This window comes from Carcharhinus amblyrhynchos, chromosome 28 (assembly GCF_965287045.1).
Source record: "Carcharhinus amblyrhynchos chromosome 28, sCarAmb.v2.hapA, whole genome shotgun sequence".
Classification (NCBI taxonomy): domain Eukaryota; kingdom Metazoa; phylum Chordata; class Chondrichthyes; order Carcharhiniformes; family Carcharhinidae; genus Carcharhinus; species Carcharhinus amblyrhynchos.
The window spans coordinates 11,253,454-11,280,374 of NC_137351.1; the positions used below are offsets into that span (position 1 = coordinate 11,253,454).

The 26,921-nt window shown below is 39.4% G+C and overlaps 1 protein-coding gene across 4 annotated transcripts in view; it reads right to left on the bottom strand.

The window, feature by feature from the left end:
• Positions 1-26,921, bottom strand: part of map2k5 (mitogen-activated protein kinase kinase 5) — a 294,288-nt gene that overhangs the window by 215,413 nt on the left and 51,954 nt on the right. For all 4 annotated transcript variants that reach the window (XR_013889610.1, XM_080214341.1, XM_080214340.1 and 1 more), the window contains exons 5-7: positions 25,880-25,920; positions 13,528-13,595; positions 12,424-12,472 (exon numbers count right to left, since the gene is read on the bottom strand). Coding sequence is in view for 3 of the 4 variants with exons in the window: in XM_080214341.1 (XP_080070467.1) it covers positions 12,424-12,472; positions 13,528-13,595; positions 25,880-25,920 (158 nt within the window). In the remaining variant the exon portion in view is untranslated. The remainder of the gene's footprint in view (positions 1-12,423; positions 12,473-13,527; positions 13,596-25,879; positions 25,921-26,921) is intronic.

Below are 26,921 nucleotides of genomic sequence, written 5' to 3' on the forward strand. Positions count from 1 at the left end.
TAGATGCAGGCAGGTAGCAAGCAGGTCCTAGGCAGCTCTCCTAGTTAGCTTTTAACCCCATTCTTTGTGTATTCTGAGAGGAAACTGGAAGACACCAGTCGATCTAGGTAATTACACCGGGGCCTTCGAGATAGGATGGCAATTATGTCCCTTTGTCTTTTTGGGGATGGTAATCAGTCTTTGGATGCTTTTAGAAGTACCTTGTCTGATAACTCAAGGAGGGTTTCCATTGTCCCTTTGAGAAATACTCGGCAGCCATTCCTGACACTGACTAACTTTACTATCTGAGTCAGCTTCAGGATTGGTTCCATTTCAAAATTCAAAACATAGGTTTTTTTAAAGTTCAGTATTTCCTCCATTACCATAACAGGCTAAACATACAGCACAGCCCAAAATGTTCTCGATAACATCTTTGTTGTATGCTGAATCAGCTACTCTGTCAGTGCATTACACCTAACCTCAGCACTTTTGGACAAGGCGAGTAATGCTCTTACTCTTGATCACCAGATCATGACTCTTCATGGAAAGTGTTTGTATAGATCACAATTAATTTCCTTCATCCTGTTTTCACCTGACATCCACACTTTCAGAAAAGATCATTGGATAGTGATCAGCATCAAGAATCCTGGCTCACATTCCCTTATCCAACTCCAGGGTAGAGACTACCTCTGCAGTCATCCATGCAGAGACCAAGCAACTCTGCACAGATCATAGAGTCACGAACCTAAAACCTTTATGGTTGGTATGGCTCAGCTAACTACCAATTTTACCAGCTGAGCAATCGCCGGTGCAAAAGATGATTTAACAGAACCACCAGCATGCAGGCTTTCAAAAATATACAGTTAAAAAATTAGGAATTCAACTAGTTTCAATATAAAAATCATGTCAGAACGCACCATTTTCAGAGAAACTCTTCGAAGTATTTATACCATGTGACATTTGTGTACCTTTAAGAAAGGTTTTTTTTTGAAACGTGATTTCTGCAGCTCACAGCTTCAGTGATGTCATTGTTGCCAGCTTGACTGGAAATGTCCTTTTTTTGCTACTAAAATGGCTTAAATATGGTTGGCTGTGTTTATCTGGGATTAGTTTTATAATCTTGCATTGTTAGGAGATAGTCATGTGTTTTTAAACAGTTTTTTTCATTTTCAGTTTGGAGCTGCAGGTTTGAGTTTTTAGTTTTAGAAGGGACAGCAAGCTAAAAAGAAGTGTTTTCCCTCTCTCCCTGTTTTTTACCCCTTTGGAAATTCTCTCGTTTTCCTGAAGGGTGAAAATCTGCTGTTGTTGGGGGCTGGGCCAGAGTCTCTCTGGTGTTTTAAGAAGCTGTCTTATCTTCAAATTGTTCAGAGTGAATCCAGAGAACTGCAAATTTCAACCAAAGGACTCAATTTCATTATCACGTGAGCAGTAAACTTTACTGTATTGAACCTATTTAAAGGGATTTGTCTATGGCAAGGGTTTTGGTTTGAATGGAACACATTAGATATCTTTGTTAATGGTTAGATATCATAGTGATTGTTTCGCTTCTTGTTTGTAATTGATAAAAGTTATGGCTAATTTTCTTACTATATGTGTTAACTATATTCTTAAATAAACTTTGTTTGATAAAAGCTCCCGAGTAAGTCTTTTGACTCACACCTGAAGTGGAATATATCATGCTTATCCTAACCAAACTCAAGATGCAAAATTTCTGATTCAGGCAGGCTTCATAAAACACTTCGGAGTTTCTAACCTGAACCATAAAACCATCATTATAGTATGCTGAAACTTGAATTGGCTAAGCACTACTGGCGCTGGCACTTTACACTAAATACAGAGATGAAGTTTTAGTTTATTTAAAATATGCAAACCACATTGCAGTTGGGAATCTGCTTGATAAAATGTTAGAATATAATCAGGGGATCTTGTAGTGCAGTGGTAGCGACCAGAAGCTTTGAGTTTGAGTCTCTCTTCAAGACTTGATGGCCTTGGGAGATGCATTCATTACGTGGCCAAAGCAGGTTAATCATCAGCCTATAAATCCTTCTAATATGTCTGATTGCACGTGGAAAGAGTGGGAAAGTTCCCTGGTCAGCCATACTGCAGAAGGCAATAACAGACCACTGCAGTACTTTGTCAAACATAATCATGGACTGTCTAATTGAAGTCTATGATTGCTAAGTTCCTCTTCGGGCATGGTACATGAAAGTGGACAAATATAAACCCTATGATTGCCCAACAATCATACAGATGCAGCATTACAGATTTAATAATTTTCAGAAACACGACTGTCTAAACAATGACTGTTAGGAACAGGAGCAGGCCATTCTGCCCATTGAGCCTACTCTGCCATTTAACGAGATCATCTACTTCAATGCCTTTTTCCCATATCCCATATGGGCGGCACGGTAGCACAGTGGTTAACACTGCTGCTTCACAGCTCCAGGGACCCGGGTTTGATTCCCAGCTTGGGTCACTGTCTGTGCGGAAGTTGCACATTCTCCTCATGTCTGCATTGGTTTCCTCCAGGTGCTCCAGTTTCCTGCCACAATCCAAAGATGTGCAGGTTAGGTTGATGGGCAATTTTAGCATGGCCACTTAGTGTCCTGAGATGTGTAGGTTAGAGGGATTAGTGGGTAAATTGTGGTCGGTGCAGACTCAGTGGGCCAAATGGCCTCTTTCTGCACTGTTGGGTATCTATGATCCCTTCACTTCATTGGTATTTAGAAATTTCTCACCCTTTAAACATATTCAATGAGTGAGCTTCCACAGCCCTGTGGGGGCAAGAACTCTAAAGATTCAAACCCAAACCCCCCAGCCCCAAGTAAAAAATTTCCCTTATATCGGCCCAAGATATCTTTCCCCTTATTTTAAAATTCTGTCCCCTGGTTGTAGATTCCACAACCAGGGGAAACATCTGACCTGCATCTGTCATTTCTACTGCTGTTGTAGGTTTAAATGAGATTGCTTCTTATTCTTTAAAACTCCAGAGGATACAGACCCAGTTTACCCAATCTCTATTCACAAGACAGACCTGCCACCTTTGGAACAAGTCTGGTGAACCTTCACTGCACTTCCTCTGTGGTAATAATATCTTTCCTACGGTAAGGGGAACAAAACTGCACACAGTGCTCCAAGAATGGTCTAACCAAGGTTTTATATAATTAAAGACAGACATTGCTACTGCTGTGCTCAAACCCTCTTGTGATAAAGACCAACATATCATTAACTTTCCTAATTGTCTCGTTAGCCTTCAGTGACTTATTGACAAGGACATCTAAATCCTTTTGTACATCTACACTTTCTAATATCTTTCTATTTAAGAAATACTCTGCATATCAGTTCTGCCAACCAAAGTGGATGACCTCATATTTTCCCACATTATATTCCATCTGCCACGTTTTTGCCAACTTACTAAGTCTGTCCAAATCCTCCTGAAACGCTTTGTATCTTCCTCCAACACACATTCCACCCAGCTTTGTCTCACCTGTGAGCTTGGAATGTGAAGGAAGTTTTTTTTATTATTGCTTGTATTCTGTAAAGCAGGATTGTGGGGTGGGTGTGTGTATGGCTAATTTAAATAAGCTGGGGACTGAGTTTTCTAAGTTGAGGAAATCAAAGGGGCTAGCTGTGGAAAGCAGATATTTGAAGTGAATAGGGCAGAGTTAAATGTTCTACAGGCAAGTAAAACATGATTAGCAATTTGCATTATAAGATAAGTGATGATTTGGCTTTTTAGCTGTTGAATTTCAAAAGGTAGATAAGAGGAGCTTACAATTTAAAAGAGGTCAGGAGGCAAATTTATTCAATTTTATTTCACCTTAAAGTGATAACCGTTATATCCTGGGAAAAAGTAAACTTCAAAGCAGGATCAGAGCAATGGGAAAAGATGAGAGAAAACAGATATTTAATTGGAGGTTGGGAGTTGTGCTAAGATGTGGCCATATAAGAAATTCTGAAGAGTGTGCTCTGTGCTGGGACAGAACTGCACAGAAGTGAAGTGAGCAGACTTTAGCTACCCCCAGAGAAGTGTCCAGTTAGAATCATAGAATCATTCCATAAAGAGACCCTTCAGCCCATCAAGTCTGCGTCAACTCACAAGAAACGCCCAAGCTTCCATCTATTCCTGTTTACCAGCACTTGGCCCACAGTCTCGAATGTTATAATGTGCCAAGTGCTCATCCAGATTATTTTTAAAGGATTTGAGGCAAGCTGTCTCTATCACCCTCCCAGGCAGCATATTCCAGACCATCACCACTCTCTGGATAAAAAAGGTTTTTCCTCACATGCTGTCACACTTTTCAGGGTTAAATTCCATCTGTCACTTATCTGCCTATTTGACCATTCTGTTTATATCTTTTTGTAGTCCAAGACACTCAATCTCACTGTTGACTATCTGGCTAATCTTTATCATCTGCAAACTTACTAATCCTACCCACCACATAGTCATCAATCTAATTTATATAAATAACCAATAAAAGGGGACCCAACACAGATCCCTGTGGTACACCACTGCACACTGGCTTCCAGTGACTAAAGCAGTCTTCTGTCAACACCCTCCGTCTCCTACAGCTGAGGCAATTTTAAATCCACTTTATTAAATTATCCTGTATCCCATGTGCATTTACCTTCTTTACAAGTCTTCCATGTGGGACCTTGTCAAAGGCTTTGCTTAAATCTACATAAACTACATCAACTGCACTACCCTCATGTACACATCTGGTCATCTCCTCAAAAAATTCAACCAAATTTGTTAGGTGAGACCTCCATCTGACAAAGCCATGCTGACTATCCCTGATCAAGTCTTGCCTCTCCAAGCAGAGGTAGATGCACTCCTTTGGAAGTTTCTCCAATAGTTTCCCTACCACTATCATTCCAGAAAACAGGGTTTTGGTTTAAAGTCTTGACATTTAACAGCCAAGTGACAGCATGAGTGAAGCTTTATGAACCCATACAACCATAGCGGATTGGCCTTTGTGGTACTTTTAAAGAAAGAAAAGTACAGCACAGGAACAGGCACTTCGGCCCTTCAAGCCTGCACCACAAATTACTTGAACTTTACAGATTAAACATCTATAAGGATTATTGCCTAAAGGGATGGTCATTTGTGAATCTAAACAAGTAAGAGTCTTTTGGGGCAAGACTAATTTTAACTTTTTAAATATATTAAATGAGTTTTCTTTTCTTGCTACAAGTCTAAATTAAATATTTAAAATCTCCAAAGGTGTCATTGAATTTGTGGCTCCTGACTTCAGGACACATACTTTCTTGTACATATAGAAAACAGCTTTTATAAAATTCATTCATGGGATGTGGGCATCATTGCCTGGCCCAGCATTTATTGCCCATTCCTAACTGCCCTTGAACTGAGGGCATTTAAGAGTCAACCACATTGCTATGGACCTGAACTCACATGTAGGTCAGACCAGGTAAGGGTGGCAGGTTCCATTCCCTGAAGACATTAAATGACCCAGATGCATTTTTTACAACAATGGTTTCATGGTAATTCCAGATATTTTTACTGAATTTAAATTTCACCATCTATCATGGTGGAATTTGAGCCTGGATCCCACAGAATTACCTCGCGGACTCTGAATTACAATTCCAGCAACAATACCATAACACAACCATGTTCCATTGTAAAGTTTTGCTTTTTGACCCACACGGCCTTACTCTGTTTTCTGACTGTTAACCAATCCTTAATCCATTTCAATATATTATCTCACATCCTTTGTGTCTTAATTTTATTAACAAACCTTGTTTGTTTATTTATTAATCACAAGCAAGGCTTAATTAACACTGCAATGAAGTTACTGTCAAATTTCCCTAGTAACCATATTCCGGTCCCTGTTCACATCAATGCACCTCACCAGCACGTCCCTCCAATGGAGGGAGTTTCCAAAAGGCTTCTAAAAATCCAAGCATACCATATCCACTGACTGCCTTTCTGTCTTTATCAATTCTGTTAGTAATATCTGCAAGAAACTTCAACAGGTTCATCAAACATGATTCATAAGAACATAAGAAATAGGAGCAGGAGTAGGCCATCTAGCCCTTCGAGCCTGCCCCACCATTCAATAAGATCATGGCTGATCTGTCATGGCTCAGTTCCACATTCCCGCCCTCTCCCCATAACCCTTAATCCCCTCGCTTATCAAAAACCCATCAATCCGCGTCTTAAAAATATTTAGCGAGGCAGCCTCCACCACTTCAACGGGCAGAGAATTCCAGAGATTCACCACCCTTTGAGTGAAGAAGTTCCTCCTCAACTCTGTTCTAAACCGCCCCCCCTTTATCTTGAGGCTGTGCCCCCTAGTCCTACTGTCCTTTCTGAGCGGGAAGAGTCTCTCCACCTCTATCCTTATCCATGCCATTCATCATCTCATATGTCTCAATGAGATCTCCCCTCATTCTTCTAAACTCTAACAAGTACAAGCCTAGTTTATTCAGCCTCTCCTCATAGCTCAACCCCCTCAACTCCGGCATCAGCCTAGTAAACCTCCTCTGCACTCCCTTCTTCCCTGTTCGTAAACCCATGGTGACAATGCTGAATCAGATTATTATTCAAGCGCCCATTTGTCATACTGTTTATTATAGGTTCAAGCATTTTCCCTGCTATTGATGTACGGGTAACAGGTTTTTAGCTCTGTTTACTCTCTCTCTCCTTTCTTAAATAGTGGAGTGACATTTGCTTCCTGTTGATTTTCAGGAACCATTCCAGAATCTACAGAATATTGGAAGAAGATCACCAATGCATCCACTATCTCCACACCTATCATCAGGTCTAGTAACTTGTCAACCTTCAGACCCAATCATTTCCCCAATCATTTAGCATCTCTGCCATTTCTCTATTCCCATTATAAATGCTTCTGACCCAGCCAGTAATTGACCCACATTTGTATTAGACAAATGCTGCCTTTTTACATACCTATCCATTTTTATGTTTTTTTGCTAGTTTACATTCATATTCTATTCTCCCTACATCAGTCTCTTTTCTCCTTTGCTGAAGTCTAAAATCCTTCCAATCGTCAGGTTTACTAACATTTCTGGCAACTTTATAAACCTTTTCCTTTAACCTTATACAAATCTTAACGTCCTTTGTTAGCCATGGTTGACTGCCATTTCTTCTTGTTTTTTGTGCCTTACAGGAATATATAATTGCTGTAAACTATGTAATATTTCTGTAAAGACTGTCAATTGCCTGTGTACTGTCATGCCTTTTAATGTATTTTTCCTCAACCACCTAAGTGAATTTGCTCTTCTTTCCTTCATAGTTTCCTTTGTTCAAATTTAACACCCTGACTTTAGATTGAACTAAATCTAATCTATTGGATTTCTATGAGGATGTGACTAGTGCGGTAGACAGAGGGGAACTGGTGGATGTGGTGTTTTTAGATTTCCAGAAGGCGCTTGATAAGGTGCCTCACAAAAGGTTGCTGCAGAAGGTTAGGGTGCACAGAGTTGGGGGTAGGGTGTTAGTGTGGATAGAGGATTAGCTGTCTAATAGGAAGCAGAGAGTTGGAATCAATGGGTGCTATTCTGGTTGGCAGTCGGCGACCAGTGGAGTGCCGCAGGGATCGGTACTGGGGCCTCAACTGTTTACCATTTACATAGATGATCGGGAGGAGGGGGCTGAGTCTAGGGTGATGAAATTTGCTGATGACACGAAGATGAGTGGAAAAGCAAATTGCGTGGAGGGTGTGGAAAGTCTGCAGAGGGATCTGGATAGGCTGAGCGAGTGGGCGAGGACCTGGCAGATGGAGTATAATGTTAGCAAGTGCGAGGTTATCCACTTTGGTAGAAATAATAGTAGGAGGGATTATTATTTAAAAGGGCGAAAAGCTGCGGCATGCTATGGTGCAGAGGGACCTGGGGGTCCTTGTGCACGAATTGCAAAAACCCAGTCTGCAGGTGATCAAGAAGGCGAATGGAATGTTGGCCTTTATAGCGAGGGGGATAGAATATAAAAGCAGGGAGGTCTTGCTGCAACTGTACAGGGTACTGGTGAGGCCGCAGCTGAAGTACTGTGTGCAGTTTTGGTCGCCGCACTTGCGGAAGGATATACTGGCTGTGGAGGGAGTGCAGAGAAGGTTCACTAGGCTGATACCAGAGATGAGGGGGCTAGCCTATGAAGAGAGACTGAACAGACTGGGTCTGTACTTGTTAAAGTTTAGAAGGCTGAGGGGGGATCTTATAGAGACGTATAAGATAATGAAGGGGATAGATAGGGTAGAGGTAGAGAGATTCTTCCCGCTTAGAAAGGATAGCAGAACTAGAGGGCACAGCCTCAAGATGGGGGGTGGGGGGTCAGTTTAGATCAGAGTTGAGGAGGAGCTTCTTCACTCGAAGGGTGGTTAATCTCTGGAATTCTCTGCCCGTTGAAGTGGTGGAGGCTACCTCGCTGAATATATTTAAGTCACGGGTAGATAGGTTTCTGATAGACAGGAGAATTAAGGGTTATGGGGAGACAGCGGGAAAGTGGAGCTGATCCACTTCAGATCAGCCATGATCTTGTTGAATTGCGGGGCAGGCTCAAAGGGCTAGATGGCCTACTCCTTCTCCTATTTCTTATGCTCTTATGTAAATCATTTTCAAACATACTGTAAGATTTTACCTTATTATGGTCACTCATCCCCAAAGGTGTTTTTAGAACCAGATTACTAATTAATCCTTTCTCGTTACTGGATCTAAAATAGCCTGTTCTCTGGTTGGATCTCAACGTATTGCTCTAGAAAAGCATCTCTAACATACTCCAGAAACATGTCTTCCCAGGCATTAATGCGCATTAACTTTACCCAGTCTATATGCAGATTGAAGTCACCCATGTTTACCATATTACCCAAGCTACATGCTTCTCTAATCTCCTGATCAATACAATGCTGCACACACACAATCACTACTGTTTACTGGCCTATAAACAACGCAATGTACTGATCTCAGCCCTTACTATCGACGCAACAACGTCTCCTTTTTCTTTTTGCCTGTCCTTCTAAAAGTTGAATATTCTTGAATGTTAGTTCCTAGTCTTAATCACCCTACAGCCATGTTTCCTAACGACAATTAGATCATACCTATTTACCTCTATTTCTGCTTTTAAATCTTCTACCTTTTTGCGAATGCTGTGTGCAGTTAAGATGCCCTTAACTTAGTCTTCTTGACATTATTCTAGGTTTATTTGACGCTCGCCTTCATTTTACCTACCTTCTAATTTCATTTGTCATTTTTCTACTCCCTATTACCAACTTTACTTCCATCTAATTTCAGCTACCCCTCAGGATCGCTGACATCACTGATTAGTTATGTACACCAAATGTGATTTTTATTTTACTTACAGTTACTGTCCCATTCAGAAAAAATATTTGATGGAAGAGTATTCCGTTTAATGTATGTTAATTGACATCAAAATTGCCCTTATCAGGAGCCATAAAAGAAACTTTTGAAGATATTGACTTAAATAGACACAACACAATGACCACCAGAGAATGCAAGAAAACAATACTTCAAACACTGAGGCAGAACTAGTCATTCCCAGGGTGCTGGAAAAAGTAGTATTTTTAAAGTGAAGAGAGCACAGAAAGTAGCCTATCCATTAAGGAAATAGCAAAATGAAACTAACGACAGAATGAAATAAAACAATCATTTTGATACAGCAGTAAATTACTTTAATACACTGTAGATGGATCATTACTTAATTTCCATCTGATTAGTTCTGAAACCAATACATTTTTAACAAATAGCATCACATTTTTAAACTTCTATTCCTTACACTGAAAAAAGTTGCAACAATGCCCATGATGAGACTAAATTTATTATACTAATCTACTGATAAATTTATATTTGCAAATAGTTCCTGTTTATAAAACATTACTTGCTTATGTGGCACTTCTGCCAATTTACTTCCATTTTAAGTTTGTGCGTTCCCATTTATAATTGAAACTACGCATATATAAATTTATCTTGTAATTACATTGTCCTGTGAGTCGTTGCGCTTTAATGCCTCATATCTCTCAACTCCTCAACTTATACTGCAGAAAACTCCTATGCTTCAATCAAATCTATCCTGCTGCTACCCAAATTTCCACATTTTGCCATTTAATTATAAGTCAAAAATATATGAAAATAAGGATCAAATTTGGATCAGGGTCTGTGCACCCTGGTCCAAGCACTCCTTGCCTTGCAACTTTACCCATAGGCTAAATTTAATCTAAACTCCCTGTATGCAATACCATAGAAAATCAACCAGTAACAAAAACGAGGATGTTGTCTGTATCTTACTCTTCTATGAGTTGGTCAACAATTAGAACTCTTCCATATAATGATTTGTACAACTACTTTTCCATGACTAGGTACACCAATTTTAACAAGTATATAATCTTCCACTCTTCTAAGTCTCCACTGGCAAAGTCATTGTGTTGCTTCAGTAGTTTTTATTTCAAAAATTCTCAAACTCATAAATTGGTGAATGTTTAGTGTTAACAAGATATATGAAAGGACTTGGTTTGCTGCACATAAGCAAGTAGTAGCAACAATCTATTTAACTCACTGATCTTCCGATTTCACATAGCCTCACCTGGTGGTTTATTTCTTTTCAAATCAAATCCGAACTTTGCAATCATTATTTTAGTAAAGTATAATAGTATGTTTGCAAAATGATCCTACTATGTCTACCTGAATGGCACAAAAAGTGAAACAGTGGCATTCTGCCTCAAGGCATGGTGGAAGCAGAGTCTTTGAATTTTTTTTTAGGGCAGTGATAGATAGGCTCTTGATTGGCAACAGGGTGAAAGATTATTGGGACAGGCAGGCATGTAGAGTTGAGGTTACAAACAGATCAGCCACTGTTTATAAAACATACAAGGGTTGTATTATTTTAAAACTAGGGTTGCCTGCAGGGAGTATTTTTAGCTGTGTGAAATACTACCAGTTACAGATTTGTCACTGATGTGGCAACAGTGGAGCAATTTAAGACGATGAAATAGGAGCAGCTTAACAAACATTAAATGTGCTGCTTTGTACATAATTTTACCAACTGTATATGTGGATACAAATTCACTACATGAACTCACTGATACCTCATTCATACCATATCTTACAGATAATCAACTTGATTCATCTACCTTACATTAATGATGGATATTTTCAATGCTGAGCAAACAGGAGGAAGGATTAATTCATTCATATTTTAATCAGTGAATAAGAATTGTTTTTACTTGGACCTCTTTTCGAAATGTTAAGTGAAATGGGATTATAGAAACCTCGTCAGCCACACAGGAGTGAAATACTTGAGAAAGAGCATGGAAATAGGATTAAGAGTAGATGCCTTGGATATGGAGTTGGCACCAGTTTAGGGCATAATTGTCTGAATAACTTTTCTCTGTGTTGAACTTTATGATTTCATAAAGACACTTTTTTTTAGAAAGGCAAAATATGAATGGAATTAATAATTGTCAAAGGTTCAGTCTTTGGGATCTCAAGTGAAAACTGGGTATAGATTGTGTAAGAACACTATGGGGACTGAATGGAAATGGATGCTTTAAAAAAAATACACATTTGAAAACTTCATGCAAGCATCAGGACACTTTAGGCATGTATTGATAACACTAGGAGAGGCAGGAAAGCTACCCAAACTATAGACATGGGCATTTCATTTTAGTATGACACTATTATGTGGAGTAATTTCTGAATTATGCCTCACATTATAGGGTTGGAATTAAATCAAAGCAACAACAGTGAAAGGCCACTTCAATTCCATCAAGAAAGTGCCACATGGTCATGCAGAATAATCAGAAGAGTAAATGATATACAAGAGTCCTACATGAAAAATACTACTGATTTTTGCCAAATATCTTGTAAACCAACCTCAAAACCGGTAGGGAACGTGAAGAGAGCAGAAAGGAAAGTCATCTCATTAATTGCACGTTGTAAAATAATTGTAGGTGACTAGACTTTGAAGAGTTAGGCATATCGCATGGCTCAGGTAAAAACACTTGATTACTCAAACTTCTGCATATCACTTCAATTCTACCTTGCAATTATTCCAGTATTCCTTATGTTATACCATATATTCCAGATGGTAAACCAAATGTTATAGATCAGCAAAAATAAAGGTGACTAATCATTTTTGTATTCACTGCTATTTATCGAAGTTTGAGGATAGCAGACCTACCAGGAGAGCATTTAAAATAGTTAAATTTGGATGAGGGTTTCAGCAGTTGGAGGACTGAAAACAAACTTAAAAAATTAAAATATAATTTTATTTTTAAGTCATTCTAAAGCTAACATATGCTTTGGGTTCAGACACCATCCATAGTGTGAACTAACTCGTTCATATGAAGTTATTACACTTCTCCAACTTGCAGTTATTCAAAGCAGATTAGTGCAAAATTAAATATCAATTAAACATACAGGAATTTTACATGCATGCAGCTTCCACCAACTACTTACCTGTCCATTTGCCAGTATTTTCTTAAGTTCAGCAGAGGATTTCTTCAAGCTGATGAAAAAGAGCAAAGGCAGATATAAAAATGCACATGTCCACATAGAAATACACAATCTAATCTAATTAACACAACAATAGAGAAAATGTATTCCATAGAACTCAGAAATATCATCAAGCTAAATTTTTTGTGTAATTATTCTTTCGGATAAAAGGGCACTAACTGCTGTTTGCATTTAATCCACAAATCAGAATTACATCATATCAGAAAGATGGCAAAGTTCTCTTAATTGTATCTTTATAGAAGGTACCCCTTCCCCAGCACTCTGAAAAATAAATAATGATTTTCAAAAAGCAGACCCTTCTCCGTTGTAACTTAACTGCCTACTGTGAAACTGAGTCATACATACTAGCCAGCTCTGAGATGTTGAACTAAAATATCTCAGTAAGGGTAGTAGCAGGGATATATATTTGGCCTCAGGGTCTGAAGAAGATAAACATCAGCTAGATTTCTTGCTCCTGAATGCTCTCCCATGACCCCTGCTGGAATATGTGCTCGTCAGTGTGAATAGGACAAGCTCACGTGTGATATTATTACAGTTGACTAGCCCAATAACAACTACAATGAAGGCTTACTTATGAAGAATACCAACATAAGCAAGATGTTAGTGGGCAATACATACCCATGAAACTATACTCCTTTAACAAGAGCAGGAAGATAGAGGAAAATCAGGAAGAAAACAAAATACTATTATAAATTTCAATGTGGAGTTTATTAAATAATTTGCACTTCTCTGATTTGAGATTGAAATTCATCTAAATATTTTCTAATAATCTTAAGTACAGCAACATCTATTTTTCTATTTAGAAAATACTATACTGAATCTTAGATATTTTAATGAGTAACAGTTATGAGATGACAGAAGCAATGATAAATATTAATTCCAACATCATTTGCCCTTTATAATAGTCTTCTTCTCATTTTTGTTAAGAATTCCCAGCAGAAACACTTCTAAAATTATATAGTATAACAGTTTTGAATCTAGCACTATTCGTTATCATGCAGAGAACATATCTCATAAGCCGTTTTTGATTCTGCTCTTGACTCTTACCTATTGTTCGGCAGGCCTTCAGTGACTGCTGGGCAGCTATTATTAGAGGACCCTGCCCGTGTATTTACCTGCAGGCAGATAAAGGAGTTTTTATCAGTCATTCATGGGCTGAGGACAGCAGTCTAATTAACCTGTAATTTACCACAGATTTCTCATTTCCATCTGAAGGTTAATTGGCTTGTTGCTAGGCATGCAGACGGTTGTGTATTCTATTTGTACATGACGTTAGCATACTAAATCACAGAGCCTTCTTGGAAACAAAAATAAGCTTTACTTCATGCTGCTCTTCTAAGATGGATAACACTGAAAAAGATACATTAAAACCAACATCAGCATTCTTTAAAGACTGCTTCATATCTTTCAAAATGCTCGAACCATATGTTGTATTCGTAGGGTTTCCCTTCATGTTGTCCACCAGCTTTGTATGGATCTGTTGCTGACAGGGCTGCTAGAGGCAATGGCAAGGTTTATACTATAAATCTTACATTAGAGCAGTTGTCAGAGATTGCGATTACCACAAAATGGTCTCCAGCATTCTCTTGAGGCAGTGCCACCTATTCCCTAAAACTAAATAGTGGATGGTACACTCAGTTTTCAATAATGAAAACCTCAGAAGTCAATCACACTTGAATTTGCACTGCACCCTGTCCCTCCCAACCAACCCCACACCTCACTTCCATCTAGTGTTCATGGCCATCGCCTGCCTGAATATAAGGAAATCGAGATCTGTGTACAAGCTCACATGCCATGCCACTTAGTTACTTTTTTATTTAAGTTAAATCATTTTATGCAATCACAGCACAGCAATGAGAAATGACAGTTAAATCACATAAGAAAGTATCAGCAGACCAAGGTTGGTCTGGGTGCCAAAATTGGCACCCAGGTTGATAAGGTTGTTAAGGCGACGTACGGTGTGTTAGCTTTTATTGGTAGAGGGATTGAATTTCGGAGCCGTGAGGTCATGTTACAACTGTACAAAACTCTGGTGCGGCCGCACTTGGAGTATTGCGTACAGTTCTGGTCACCGCATTATAAGAAAGATGTGGAGGCATTGGAAAGGGTGCAGAGGAGGTTTACCAGGATGTTGCCTGGTATGGTGGGAAGGTCTTATGAGGAAAGGCTGAGGGACCTGAGGTTATTTTCATTAGAGAGAAGAAGGTTACAAGGTGACCTAATTGAGGCATACAAGGTGATCAGAGGATTGGATAGGGTGGACAGTGAGAGCCTTTTTCCTCGGATGGTGATGGCTAACACGAGGGGACATAGCTTTAAATTAAGGGGTGGTAGTTATAGGACGGATGTCAGAGGTAGGTTCTTTACTCAGAGGGTAGTAAGGGCGTGGAATGCCCTGCCTGCAGCAGTTGTGGACTCGCCAACTTTAAGGGCGTTCACATGGTCAGTGGATAGGCATATGGATAACATTGGAATAGTTTAGGTTAGGGGGTCATTAGATTGGTTCCACTGGTCGGCGCAACATCGAGGACGGAAGGCCCTGTACTGCGCTGTAATGTTCTATGTTCAAGATAAACAGGAAAACTGACTTATACTGGCAGGAAACCTGCAAAAAAATTGATTATTTGATTTATTATTTTTACATGTATTAACATGTGAGAAGTCTTGTTTCTTGTGCGCTGTACAGACAAAACATACCATTTATAGAGAGGCAGGTGCAGAATGTAGTGTTACAGTCATAGCTAGGGTAAGATCAACTTAAAGCAAGGTAGGTCCATTCAAAAGTCTGACAGCAGCAGGGAAGAAGCTGTTCTTGAGTCAATTGTTATGTGACCTCAGACTTTTGTACCTTTTCCCAAAGGAAAAAGGTGGAAGAGAGAATGTCTGGGGTGCTTGGGGTCCTTAATTATGCTGGCTGCTTTGCCAAGGCAAAGTGTAGAAGTGTAGACAGAGTCAATGGATGGGAGGCTGGTTTGCGTGATGGATTGGGCTACATTCACGACCTTTTGTAGTTCCTTGCAGTCTTGGGCAGAGCAGGAACCAGACCAAGCTGTGATACAACCACAAAGAATGCTTTCTATAGTACATCTGTAAAAGCTGGTGAGAGTCGTAGCTGACATGCCAAGTTTCCTTCGTATTCTGAGAAAGTAGAGGTGTTGGTGGGCTTTCTTAACTAAAGTGCTGGCACGGTGGGGAGGGGGAGACCAGGGCGGATTGTTAAAAAAAAAAACTTAATACTTCAAATAATTCAGAATTTAATACTTCAAATAGGGTGGCACGGTGTCACAGTGGTTAGCACTGCTGCTTCACAGAGACCCGGGTTCGATTCCCAGTTTGGATCACTGAGTGTGCGGAGTCTGCACCTTCTGTGTTTCCGTGGGTTTCCCCCGGATACTCCAGTTTCCTCCCACAGTCCGAAAGATGCGCTGGTTAGGTGCATTGGCCATGCTAAATTCTCCCTCCTTATACCCGAAGTGGGACAAGGGATTAACACTGTAATGAAGTTACTATAAAATGAAACCTACTTGTGACACTAAAATAAACTTTTAAAACTTTAATTAGAATTGCTATCAATGAATGTAATCAGATCATTTAAATTAATCATAATTGGTCTTGAAATTCATTTTGATATGATCATTCACATCAAGATTACTTTTGAGATTGCATCAGCAGAACAATAAGCAACATCCACAAGTTAGATAACCAGGTTTTTGGAAGTCATTCTGATAAGACATTTGAAAAGTAAATATCACTGTAACCTGAGAAATAAATTAAGGACTTCAAACACATGTTTATCAATACTTCAAAATCACTGACACAATAAAGATTCATTCTTCACTGATTATGCTCATTTCTCAGCTACATATTGATTCACATGAAAGACTTCTAGGCACAACTCAAAAATGTCATTTCAACACAACCAAACCATGACTCCAGGCTTCTACGGGTCCCAAGGAGATTAGTTAACACCAGTTTTAGGGTTGTCAACTTTTACCAGTGAAAGCCAGAGGGCAGGGACAGGGTAATATATTTTACAATTCTCTTGAGGTAAATAAGTTCCAATGTGTGGACTCTACATCACATTGGTATGAGGGGTGTACTTACTTCAGTAATAAAAATAGAAAATATTGGAAACACATAGGACAGTCACCATCTGTAAAGAAAATTGGCTACGCTATTTCATGTGTTTATCCTCCAACAGATGAATTGCAGTTTTCCTTTTATACTTCACATTTCATTTCATTTCATTTTTCTCCCTGCTGGTGGTGATAAATTTTATTGAAAAGCTCTAGAGGATTTTCAGCTGAAGGGGCAGTTAAAAATTGGTTCAATTTTGATACTATCTAGTAGAAAGCTCTGGAAACGTGGATGCAAAAACTGAATTTCAACTGCACAACTTACAATAAAAGTAAATGGCTTGTTCAAAGGTTAATGGATTGGTCATGTAAACTGTCCCTTAGTGTCTAAAAATGTGTAGGTTAGGTGGATTAGCCAAAGTAAATATGTGGGGTTACATGGATAGGGTTGAACATGGGTAAGATGCTCTTTCAGAGAGTCGGTGCAGACTTCATGGACCAAATGGCCTCTTTCTGCACTGTAGAGAATCTGTGGAATATTTCTCTGGAAAAAACAAAAAAGGTAACTCGAATCCTCATTTACAGAATTATCTGCAAAAAGGAACAAAAAAATTAAACAACAATTTTTTTGTTAATCTTAAAAATAAAATCTTTGAAATAACTAACCGCGATGTATAACATTCTTAATGTCTAGAGCTTGAATATTGTTGAAAAGAGGCATGTTGCTGAAGCTTTTTGTCTTTCACTCATCAGAACAAATGCAAAAATCTCAAATTTCAAACGATCACAACAATTTATACCATAATATATGTGCTGGTTGGAAAGTTGACTCTGATTAGCTGAGGAGTTGCCACGGAGAAAGCAACAGGGAATTATATGCTCCCAAAGTTCCCAGATGATCTGAAAGTAGCACAACGCTTGAACATATTTCCATGACATGGCTCATTTACACTTACTAGAAGTGACATGCATTCATGTGCAGGACTGTGTAAACAAAAGAAATAAGGGGTTGCACATTCAAGACAAAGATGAGGAGAACTGAGGGTCACTAATCTATTGTTACAAACCGCACTGATGTTACTTGTGAGGTTGTCCCAACTTGAAACAACAGTTCGTGAAGGTGTATAGTTTTTAGGAATATTGTGAGGAATCATGTAAAACCCAAGTAAGGAACTAGTACAATCATCATATAAACAAAAATTAAAGAATATTTATTAACTTAAAAGAAAAAATATACAACAAAAAGGACAATACTCTAAGACACTCAAGCACACGAATACCTAAACACACACACCATTTATGTAAAAATTACCCCCTTGTTACGATTTACGATCCCTGAACTCACCAAGACTTCCCTTTTCCAAACAACATCCAACTTAAATAACTCTAAATCAAATCCAGCTTGTGGTTACCACACAGTACAGGGCTAATGATCAAGTCTGGGAATCATATTTTCCTGGTCCAGTGAAAATATTTAAACTGCCTTTATGAAGGTTTCCTGCAACGCATGGGCTCTAAGACTTAGAAGCAACACTGTAGCATGTCTGAGAAGGAAAAGCTACAGGATCCCTTGTCTGTGAAATCCTAACCTCCCGGATGTCAGTTATGGGCTGGCTGCTCTGCTTCTAAGGGGGTGGCGGGTAACGGTTATACTGTTTCCTCTTTTATTATTTTAAACTCCAGAGTCGGCTGTCGACATATCTCAAATTCTTTCCTCCTGTGGAGCTCAACATTTTTATAACTCTAAATCGCCCAGTCATTTAGGTAAACTGTTTCTGCTTGTGGAACTTAACATTTCTAAAGCACTTCAAAGTAATCTGTTTATCCTACTACAGCAATTCACATCTGATCATCTGTAGATACTCTCATGCCTTTGGTACGCCCTGATTACTTTGAGGCTTGCCCGCCCCAGAAGTACTGGCTGTTAATGTCCCTACAATGTGGAGTGCTGGCGTTGGAGTGGGGTAGGCACAGTAAGAAGTCTCATAATACCAGATTAAAGTCCAACAGGTTTATTTGGTAGCACAAGCTTTCAGAGCACTGCTCCTTCATCAGGTGAGTGAAGAGTTGGAGTCACAAACAAGGCATGTTTACGCACAGACTCGATTTACAAGATAATGGTTGGAATGAGAGTCTTAACAGGTAACCAGGTCTTTACAGGTGCAGACAACGCTAGTGGAGAGAGGGTTAAGCACAGGTTAAAGAGATGTAAATTGTCTCAAGCCAGGACAGTTAGTGAGATTTTGCAAGCCTAGGCAAGTCATAGGGGTTACAAATAGTGTGACATGAACCCCAAGGTCCCAGTTGAGGCCGTTCTCGTGTGTGCGGAACTTGGCTATCAGTTTCTGCTCAGCAATTCTGTATTGCTGCGCGTCACGAAGGCCGCCTTGGAGAACACTTACGCAAAGATCAGAGGCTGAATGCTCTTGACTGCTGAAGTGTTCCCCTCCTGCCTGGTGATTGTCGAGCGGTGTCCATTCATCCGTTGCTGTAGCATCTGCACAATGTACCATGCCTCAGGACATCTTTTCCTCCAGTGTATCAGGTAGACAACACTGGCCAAGTTGCAAGATTATGTACCATGTACCTGGTGGAAGATGTTCTCACGTGAGATGATGGAATCCATGTTGATGATCTGGCACGTCTTGCAGAGATTGCTGTGGCAGAGTTGTGTGGTGTCGTGGTCACTGTTCTCCTGAAGGCTGAGTAATCGGTTTCTAGGTAGATTTTGACCTTTTAAAAATTCTTGTTACTGTTACTGTTAGGCAAATCCTTGACACAAAAGGCAGTGGAAGGAGAGTCTTCGAATATTTTTAAGGCAGAGCTAGATAAGATTCTTGATAAGAAATTTAGAGTTTATAGGGGGTAGGTGGAAATGTGGAGCTGAGGTTACAATCAGATCAGCAATGATCTTATTCAATGGCAGAGCAGGCTTGTGAGTTCAAATGGCCTACTCCTGCTCCTAATTCATATGTTAATGTGCACGTTCAACTGATTATCTTAAGTAGGTTGTTAGTGTAGCTAGTAGTGCACTCCGAATTGCTGCCTGGGCACCCTGCTGTGAGTTTTTTTTAAAAACAGGCCTCCAAAAAGTTCCAGAGATGTAGATGAAAGGATTGCAAAGGTGATCCTGGATAGGAGCGAAAGTAACAGGGTAGTTGTTATGGGGCACTTTACAAATATTGACAGTACTCACGCAGGAAAAAGTCAGTGTAGTCGAGGAGAATACTGGGATACAGGCTTTTAGACTAAACGGGATTGAGGTACATCAGGAGGAAGTGTTAGCAATTCTCGAAAGTATGAAAATAGATAAGTCCCCTGGGCCGGATGGGATTTATCCTAAGGTTCTCTGGGAGGCTAGGGAGGAGATTGCAGAGCTTTTGGCTTTGATCTTTATGTCATCAATGGCTACAGGTATAGTGCTGGAAGACTGGAGGATAGCAAATGTTGTCCCCTTGTTCAAGAAGGGGAGTACAGACCATCCTGGAAATTACTTCTGTCGTGGGCAAAGTTTTGGAAAGGATTTTAAGAGATAGGATTTATGATCATCTAGAGAGAAATAATTTGATTTGGGATAGTCAACACGGTTTTGTGAAGGGTAGGTCGTGCCTCACAAACCTTATTGAGTTCTTTGCATGGTGACTAAAGAGGTGGATAAGGGTAAAGCAGTTGATGTGGTGTATATGGATTTCAGCAAAGCGTTTGATAAGGTTCGTCCACGGTAAGCTACTGCAGAAAATACGGATGCATGGGATTGAGGGTGATTAGCAGTTTGGATCAGGAATAGGCTAACTGATAGAAGACAGAGGGTGGTGGTTGATGGGAAATATTCAACCTGGAGTTCAGTTACTAGTGGTGTACCGCAGGGATCTGTTTTGGGGCCACTGCTGTTTGTCATTTATATAAATGACCTAGATGACGGTGTAGAAGGATGAGTTAGTAAATTTGCAGATGACACTAAAGTCGGAGGAGTTGTAGACAGTGAGGATGGATGTTACAGTTTGCAGAGGGACATAGATAAGCTGCAGAGCTGGGCTGAGAGGTGGCAAATGGAGTTTAATGTGGAAAAAAGTGTGAGGTGATTCACTGTGGAAGCAGTAACAGGATTACAGAGTATTGGGTTAATGGAAAGACTCTTGGTAGTGTGGATGAGCAGAGAGATATCCATGTACATAAATCCCTGAAAGTTGGCACCCAGGTTGATAGGGTTGTTAAGGCGGCGTACAGTGTGTTAGCTTTTATTGGTAGAGGGATTGAATTTCGAAGCCATGAGATCATGTTGCAACTGTACAAAACTCTGGTGCGGCCGTACTTGGAGAATTGCATACAGTTCTGGTCGCCGCATTATAAGAAATACGTGGAAGCATTGGAAAGGGTGCAGAGGAGATTTACGAGGATGTTGCCTGGTATGGTGGGAATGTCTTATGAGGAAAGGCTGAGGGACCTGAGGTTGTTTTCGTTAGAGAGAAGGTTAAGAGGTGACTTAATTGAGGCATACAAGATGATCAGAGGATTAGATCGGGTGGACAGGGAGAGCCTTTTTCCTCGGATGGTGATGGCTAACACGAGGGGACATAGCTTTAAATTGAGGGGTGATAAATATAGGATGTAGTCAGAGGTAGGTTCTTTGCCCAGAGGGTAGTAAGGGCGTGGAATGCCCTGCCTGCAGCAGTAGTGGACTTGTCAACTTTAAAGGCATTCAAATGGTCATTGGATAGGTATATGGATAATACTGGAATAGTTTAGGTTAGAGGGTCATTAGATTGGTTCCACCAGTCGGCACAACATCAAGGGCCAAAGGGCCTGTACTGCGCTGTAATGTTCTATGTTCAATTGCAAAAATCACATCTAACTGAACATTTTGTTTAGGATTTTATAAGCACATTGAGTATATCTGTACTCTACCAATAAAGATTAAGTTGCTGAACATGTTTTCTAAATTGATTAACCAATTTTTGGGATGTATAGCCTACTTATCTGGCATCACATTAGTCTTGGAGCAAACCCAAAGGCTTCAAAAACACAAAAGGGAGCAAGATTTCCAGCAGACCTGGAGACTTCAAAAAATGACAGGAGGTGGGGGCAAGACTCCCAGGGAACCCAGTGACTTTAAAAAGTGTTAAAGGGCAGCAAGAGTTCCAGTGGACCCAGTGCAAGAAGTGGGGCTTAGTCTGTGCACTGTCCGCATTCAGACAAAATCAAGTGATGTTGCAGAGAACCAGCTAAGTGGCTAGTTGATAAGTATTTTGCTTGTTTATCTTTTTAAGAACTGATATAATTTGTTGGTAACAAGGTTTAATTGTAGTAAGGTTTGTGTAAGGTTTGTAGCAGTAAAAAAACTTACTGGGAGTAGTTGGGTTTATTAATTAAAATGAATTAAAAAGTAAGAACTTAGTGAACATATTAAGGGCAGGGCAGGTGATGAGTTGCAACTGCGGGATGCGAGAGTTTCCTGATACCAATCTTCTTCAGGGCAAACACACCTACAGGAGTTGTCTGTGACTTCAGGGGTGTCTGCTCAGAATCACTGAGCTGGAGGCAGATCTGTGGATACTGGGATGCATCATGGAGGGGGAAAGTTACCAGGACATTTTGTCCCAGGAGGGGAATCACATCCCTTAGGCAAGGCAGATCTTTTGAGTTGGTCACCAGTCAGGGACAGGTGGGTGTGTCTGTGAGTCAAGCAGGTAAGGGGATCTAGCAAGTAGTGATGGAGGAGCCTCAACCCCAGACAACAACAGGTGCTTCCTATCTGCGTGGATGAGAAGGATTAGCCATGGCACCAGGTTGAAGGATGCTATTCAAGTGGGGAGGAGCGAGAAGGAATGTGGTAGCGATATAAAACAGAAAACTCAAGGGGTAGAAACTGTTCTCCATAACCACAACCAAGATCTCCAAAGATTATGCTGCCTTCCTGGTGCCAAAGTTAAAGACAACTCCTCATACCTAGAGAGGAACTTGAAGCATGAAAACAAGATGGATTATAAGGTAACAAATTGTGAAGTTATTCACTTTGTTCAAAAGAACTGAAGAGCTGAATATTTTTTAAAAGGTGAAAAGCTTGTAAGCGTGATGTTCAAGAAGACTGGTGTGCTCATACAAGAAATACAAAAAGTTTAACACAGATACAACAAGAAATTAGGAAGGCAGATAGCATGTTGGCCTTCATTACAAGGGGATCGGAGTACAGGAATAAAGATGTCTTGCTAGAATTGTACAGGATTTTGGTGAGATCACATCTGGAGTTCTAGCTGCCACATTTAAGAAAATATGTACTTGCATTGGAGACAATTCAACAAAGGTTCGCTAAATTAGCTCCCTGGATGGGGGTGTTGTCCTATGTGAGAGCTGAGCAAACTGGTTCTATTTTTTCTGGAGTTTAGAAGAAAGGAAGACAATGTTATTAAAATATTCAAGATTCTGGAGGCTTTTTTTGAAGTACCCAGAAGCATGGGGAACCTATAGTTTCTCAAAGCTTTCTCCATGTAGTCTCTTACCAATCAAAGTCAATTGATATAAATTGTGAACATTTCAAGTTATACATTCTTGCATCTTTCTTGACAGTACAAAATGCAAAGTTTCAGAAACATGTATCTCTTTTTAGCAATATTCAATCTCTTTATTGTTAACTCAACTACTCTGTGCCAGTGTTTCTAGTCCAAAGAAGCATTTTCCCACTCTACTTCATCATATCCACATCAACAGATCTTTCTATTCCTCCCCCACCCCCTTATAAATTTAGCTGGCTTTTGTTCTTAAATATTTCAATGCTAATTGGAAGAATGAGGGGAGATCTCATTGAGACGTATAAGATGATGAATGGGATGGATAGGATAGAGGTGGAGAGACTCTTCCCGCTCAAAAAAGACAGTAGGACTAGGGGGCACAGCCTCAAGATAAAAGGGGGGCGGTTTAGAACGGAGTTGAGGAGGAACTTCTTCACTCAAAGGGTGGTGAATCTCTGGAATTCTCTGCCCGTTGAAGTGGTGGAAGCTGCCTCGCTAAATATTTTTAAGACGCGGGTTGATGGGTTTTTGATAAGAGAGGGGATTAAGGGTTATGGGGAGAGGGCGGGAAAGTGGAACTGAGCAGCGACAGATCAGCCATGATCTTATTGAATGGCGGGGCAGGCTCGAAGGGCCAGATGGCCTACTCCTGCTCCTATTTCTTATGTTCTTATGTTCTTAATTATTCCATGTGGTAGTGGGTTCCACCACTGCATCACACTCCTGTGTTCATGGCCCCTGGTTTTGGATTCCCACACACGTGAAAATATTTTTTCTATGTCTAATCAAACCCCTTCATAAATTTTAAAAAATAAGAGGTCACCTCTTAGTCTTCTCTTTGCTAGACAGAAGATACCCAACCTGTGTCTTTCCCAATTGTTGAACCTGTACAGTTCTGTAAATTTACATCTTCATCTAAAACTGTCTGAAAACTTTTTTCCTTTAATTTGATTTCAAACACATTGCAGTGATGTCTATCTAACCAAGCTATCCTATGGCATCACCACTGCAATAAATAATTTCAGAGAAGCCTATGAGTCTACGAACATTTTTGTCCCTGGATAAAGCTCCCCAAAAATGGCCTAATGCTTTTTCCATTAAAATAATTCCTACTTGTTATTATCTTCCTTTTTATATGTTTGCAAATACTTGTTCCTTAACCAACATTATTAAACAGATTGTCTAGTTATTTATCTCTTTGGTATCAACTCCATCATGTGTAGTAAGAGCAAAAACTGAACTTTAAACTGTTATCCTATGCATTTCCAAAGTCATTTTATTGCACTCAAAACTTTGAGCCTTGAAAGTACTTATACATAGTTATGTTATCTCCAGCTTTGACTATTCTAGGATTTCCCTTGCCCTTACTCCATTCTCATCTTCCAAAAACTCCAAGCTCTATTACCAACCCAGCACCTAAGTCCTAATGCACTTGATCATCAACATCCTGCCCTAACTGAGACATCCCTTTACTTAAAAAAAATCAAACCGAGTTATGAAATGAGCTTGAGCTCTTCTTAAATCAGAGAAATCAATGTATGAAGCTGATATTATTCTGGGATGTTTCTCCATGGTGGATGGGTTGAAACGGGTGGGGGGAGGGAGAAGAAACAAAAAACATAGATAGGCTTCATCTAAATCAAGTACACATAGTTACTAATCAGTCATTCAGCAGTAACTGAAGAGGCCTGGTCACCTTCTTTGAACATAAGAACATAAGAACATAAGAAATAGGAGCAGGAGTAGGCCATCCAGCCCTTCGAGCCTTTGCATTAAGTTGATCTTTCTCTATGCTCTACTAAGACTGTAACGCTACATTCTGCACTCTCTTGTTTCCTTTTCTATGAATGGTATGCTTTGTCTCTATAGATTGCAAGAAACAATACTAATACGTGACAATAATAAACCAAATCAAAATTTGCCATATTGCACACACAAACTTTACAGTAGATCAAGGAAATGAAATTTTTCCCTCCCAAGTCCCTCCTACAGATCCTTGCTAGGATATGGCTCCAGGCAATCTGATCTCTAACCAAAGGGACACAGAATGCCTAGGTAGTGAGTGTCAGCAGGCTTTTTACTATAAGCGACATTAAAGCTGCCCCAGTGTTGATCTTCACCAGATGTTCACACACACTTTTTTAAACTATTGCTGAATAGCAATCAAGAGAAGGAATCCTGACTTTTTTCCCAGTTGCATTGCAGTATCAATTCTGAAGTATCACAGAAGCCAGTTTTAGCACTCAAAATAAATAAACTAAGAAATAAAACATTTTATTTCATGCTAATTTTGGTTTTGTTGTATTCATTTCCAGCTTTTTTCTTCATTCATTTAAACAGTAAAAGCCAATGCAAAACTACCTTCCTTCCTCTTGTTCACTTCCTAACCAAATATTTCTTGGAGATTACATACGCAACAGGTTATGAAGAACAACTCCGGAATATTTTTGCCTAAAAGCTGAAAAATCGTTTTATTTCCTTCTGAGCTGTGAAGATTCATATAATGAGTATAATTTTTTAATCATATCACTTTCTGTCCCTCATTAAAATGTACATTACAAAAAATTAACCACCTTTTAATATAAAAAATTAAAAATGATAACCTATTTTGTAACTCTAATTGCTTCAATGGAAATAAGACAAGAATTCACAGCTGTGTGATTAAATCATGGGAAATATTCCCCACTTTGTATAACAAGAGACCCCCTGCTTGTCAGAGTTTGAAGAGCCAAGGTTTTCAGATGACATTTCAATAACTGGAACACAGCATTACAAATCCATTCCCAACTTTACTGAAACAATTATTGAAATTATTACCTTCAGGCCATGTATGTTCCGTTTCCCAGGTGGCTTGCAGGCTGAAACAGTAATTGACTAAATTGCAGAACACATCAGGGCCATTTACAAATTTGTTAAAAATGAATCATTTGAAAGAAATGAGACTGACACCAAAATTAGCAGCTGAAAATGATGAAAAAGGGGCTCAGAAGCATGTATAGGGAATTTTTTTTAAACATGTGTTTCCACCTTGCAATACTGAACACTAAAAAACCTGATGTAGTCTATAAAAGATATAAAGGACAAAATTCAAATAAAGATTAAAAGATTACAAATACAAGCAGTCTATTTCAACCTTCAGTTTTTAATCTTATATATTAAAAAACAGACTAAATCTAACACATGGGCAAATAATATAACTTGATGACAGAATCCACTGCTGGGATTAATAAATTGTAACCTGCAAGAGTAAAATTTTAAATGTGATGCAATAGAAATATTTTGTTTCATCTGAGGTGAATGGGTTACTTTTTGGTTAAATTTGACAGACAACAAAACAGTCAAGAAAAAGTTCTGAAGATTTTTGGTGGTTTGTTTGAAAGCTGTTTTAATAGGCTAATTTTTTTGGCGGGGGTTGGGGGAAGGCACAATCCTGTTTAGTTACTGAATGTAACACTGAAACAACTGAAGTATAAGCACAGGTTAATCCAAGGCATTTCAACAAAGATGTAATTTCAACTGTTACATATTTCACACTCTAGCTCTACTGGATACAGCAACTTTTCTGAAGTACCTGAGGTCATTGCTCACTGTTTAGACAAGGGTGTTTGACGGAGAATAATCAGAAATTGAAATGATTCTTGGTAAACAGATTACTAAATGAGAGTTCCTTAAATACTAGATTAAGCCATGCTCATTTAACTGATTTTTTTTTAACCAGAAAGTAATTGTTCCTGCTTAAAGATTTTCTTGTGGATATATTGGATGCTGTGGTTTGAACTCACTGCAGAAATACAATGCCACAAATGGTATGTTAAAGCACTTGTCAATCTTGATTGATTGTCTCACCAAGATAAATTCG